The sequence below is a fragment of the Myotis brandtii genome, unplaced genomic scaffold, assembly GCF_000412655.1.
Source record: "Myotis brandtii unplaced genomic scaffold, ASM41265v1 scaffold654, whole genome shotgun sequence".
NCBI classification, from domain to species: domain Eukaryota; kingdom Metazoa; phylum Chordata; class Mammalia; order Chiroptera; family Vespertilionidae; genus Myotis; species Myotis brandtii.
In genome coordinates this window covers 1,234,974-1,236,830 of record NW_005370538.1, presented here as the reverse complement: position 1 = coordinate 1,236,830, position 1,857 = coordinate 1,234,974, and the positions used below count along the sequence as shown (strand labels likewise).

General features: G+C 34.4%; 1 protein-coding gene across 1 annotated transcript in view; it reads left to right on the top strand.

Moving 5' to 3' along the window:
* MCF2 (MCF.2 cell line derived transforming sequence) overlaps positions 1–1,857 on the top strand; it is an 88,006-nt gene that overhangs the window by 74,144 nt on the left and 12,005 nt on the right. Inside the window, exon 22 of the mRNA XM_014528821.1 lies at positions 1,061–1,139. Coding sequence (XP_014384307.1) covers positions 1,061–1,139 — 79 coding nt within the window. The remainder of the gene's footprint in view (positions 1–1,060; positions 1,140–1,857) is intronic.

Sequence of the window (1,857 nt, the reverse complement as noted above, 5' to 3'; positions counted from 1 at the left end):
TGAGAGGCTGGCAAGTGAGGCGGGGAACGTTGGAGTCTGCAGCAAGCAAGCCTCGTGCTCGCTTCAGTGCCTGGCTGCCGGCCGCCATCTTGGCTGACAGTTAATTTGCATATACTCACTGATTAGCCAATGAAAAGGGTAGGGGTCGTATGCTAATTACCATGTTTCTCTTTTATTAGTGTAGATAGCTGATAGCCAAGAGCTTAGCAGGTGCTTCTCTTTCCCCATCAGGTTTCTAGAGTTACAAATTCATAACAGTTCTGAGTTCCTCTTGTGCTTGGCACTCAGAGAGTAGAGTACCTGATTACAAGACAGAGCAATGTGACGATAGACACTTGATCTGGGTTAGTGAAGACTATGGTTAAATCTCTGGCCAGATATGCTGTAAGGTCCAACCTGTTTGAGTGAAGTGTAGAGGAATGAGAACATTTCAAGAGTATGTTGTAATTTCAATAATTATTTATATCACAACTTGTGACAGGTGAACATGATGTTATCTGTTTAAAGTGCCCAGTGCTTTTTCTTTGTTTTAATTCTGTACTAAATGATTATAATTTCATAAAAATATGTTTTCTTGGCTTGATTTAGTTATAAGACTTCTTGCTATCTTTAAACAAATGTATCTTTTAAGTAAAGGGAGGATATTTAAGGAAGCTTGCTTGCTGCCATCAGTTATCAAGATTACTCTGCAATAGTAATCTATTTTGTCTTTTCAGAAACAGTAGGACTTGTTTTATTTTACAAAAATTAAACATAAAACATTTATATTTTAAAAGAACCCTCCTACAAAGAAAAATAACTGATATTATATTTCATATTTAGTGTGAGTGTTATTATTTAAAGGCAGTTTCAAAATGGTTTTGACTATTATTTCATCTAATTTGATGGTTGCTTATTTGCTTCTTAGAAGTTTGAAGAATTAAAATGTTAGAGTTTAAATATGGTGGTTCAGAACTCATGTTCCGGTTCATATTTGATAAACTTAATTACATTGGTTTAATATAAAATATCTTTTTTAGAAGAAACATGTCTTCTTCTTCCCCCTTTTAAAAATCTTTAGGCTTCAAATATAGATGTGAAGATGATATGGTTAAAAGAAATAAGAAATATTTTATTGAAGCAACAAGAACTTCTGACAGGTAAATTTAAGCCAGTATTTTTTTAAGAACAAGAAGTATAGTAAAGTTCATTGACTCAGATTTTGTGATAATTTTTATAGGGAATGGGAATGATATTTACTTTAAACTATTTGTAATGAAAGGGCTTGTTAAACTAGTAAGAGATCAAGACTCATGGGGTTGTTTAAACTATTTTGGAGAATGAACTTTACACTAGAAAATGAACTCTAGTGCTTAAGAAGCAATTGTGAAATAACATATCAAATTCACTGTCTTAATTCTGAGTCCTTACCATGAAGCAACTGTTTAGGACTTCAAGTAATCAGTGTTTGGCAATGTTGGGGTAAGGATGGTTTTAGTAATATACTCAAATTTCTTTCTTTCTTTTTTAAACTAAATCTTTATTGTTCAGATTATTACAGATGTTCCTCTTTTTCCCCCCCATAGCTTCCTCCTCCTGGTTCCCACACCACCCCATGCCCTTACCCCTCATCCATAGGTGTAAGATTTTTGTCCAATCTCTAAAAATCAAGTGAATAAAAAATCTGAAGAACAGAATAAACTAGTGAATATAATAGAATCAGGGGCATAGAAAGGGAGTGGGCTGATAATTCTCCGGTGGGGGTGGGGGGGGTACAGGAAAAAGATCTATTTTTAAAGGGGTGTGTGGTACAATGATAATGTGGTATGAAGCGAGAAATACTGTTAGTGCATCATTCTGCCCTTGATGAAAAAAAAA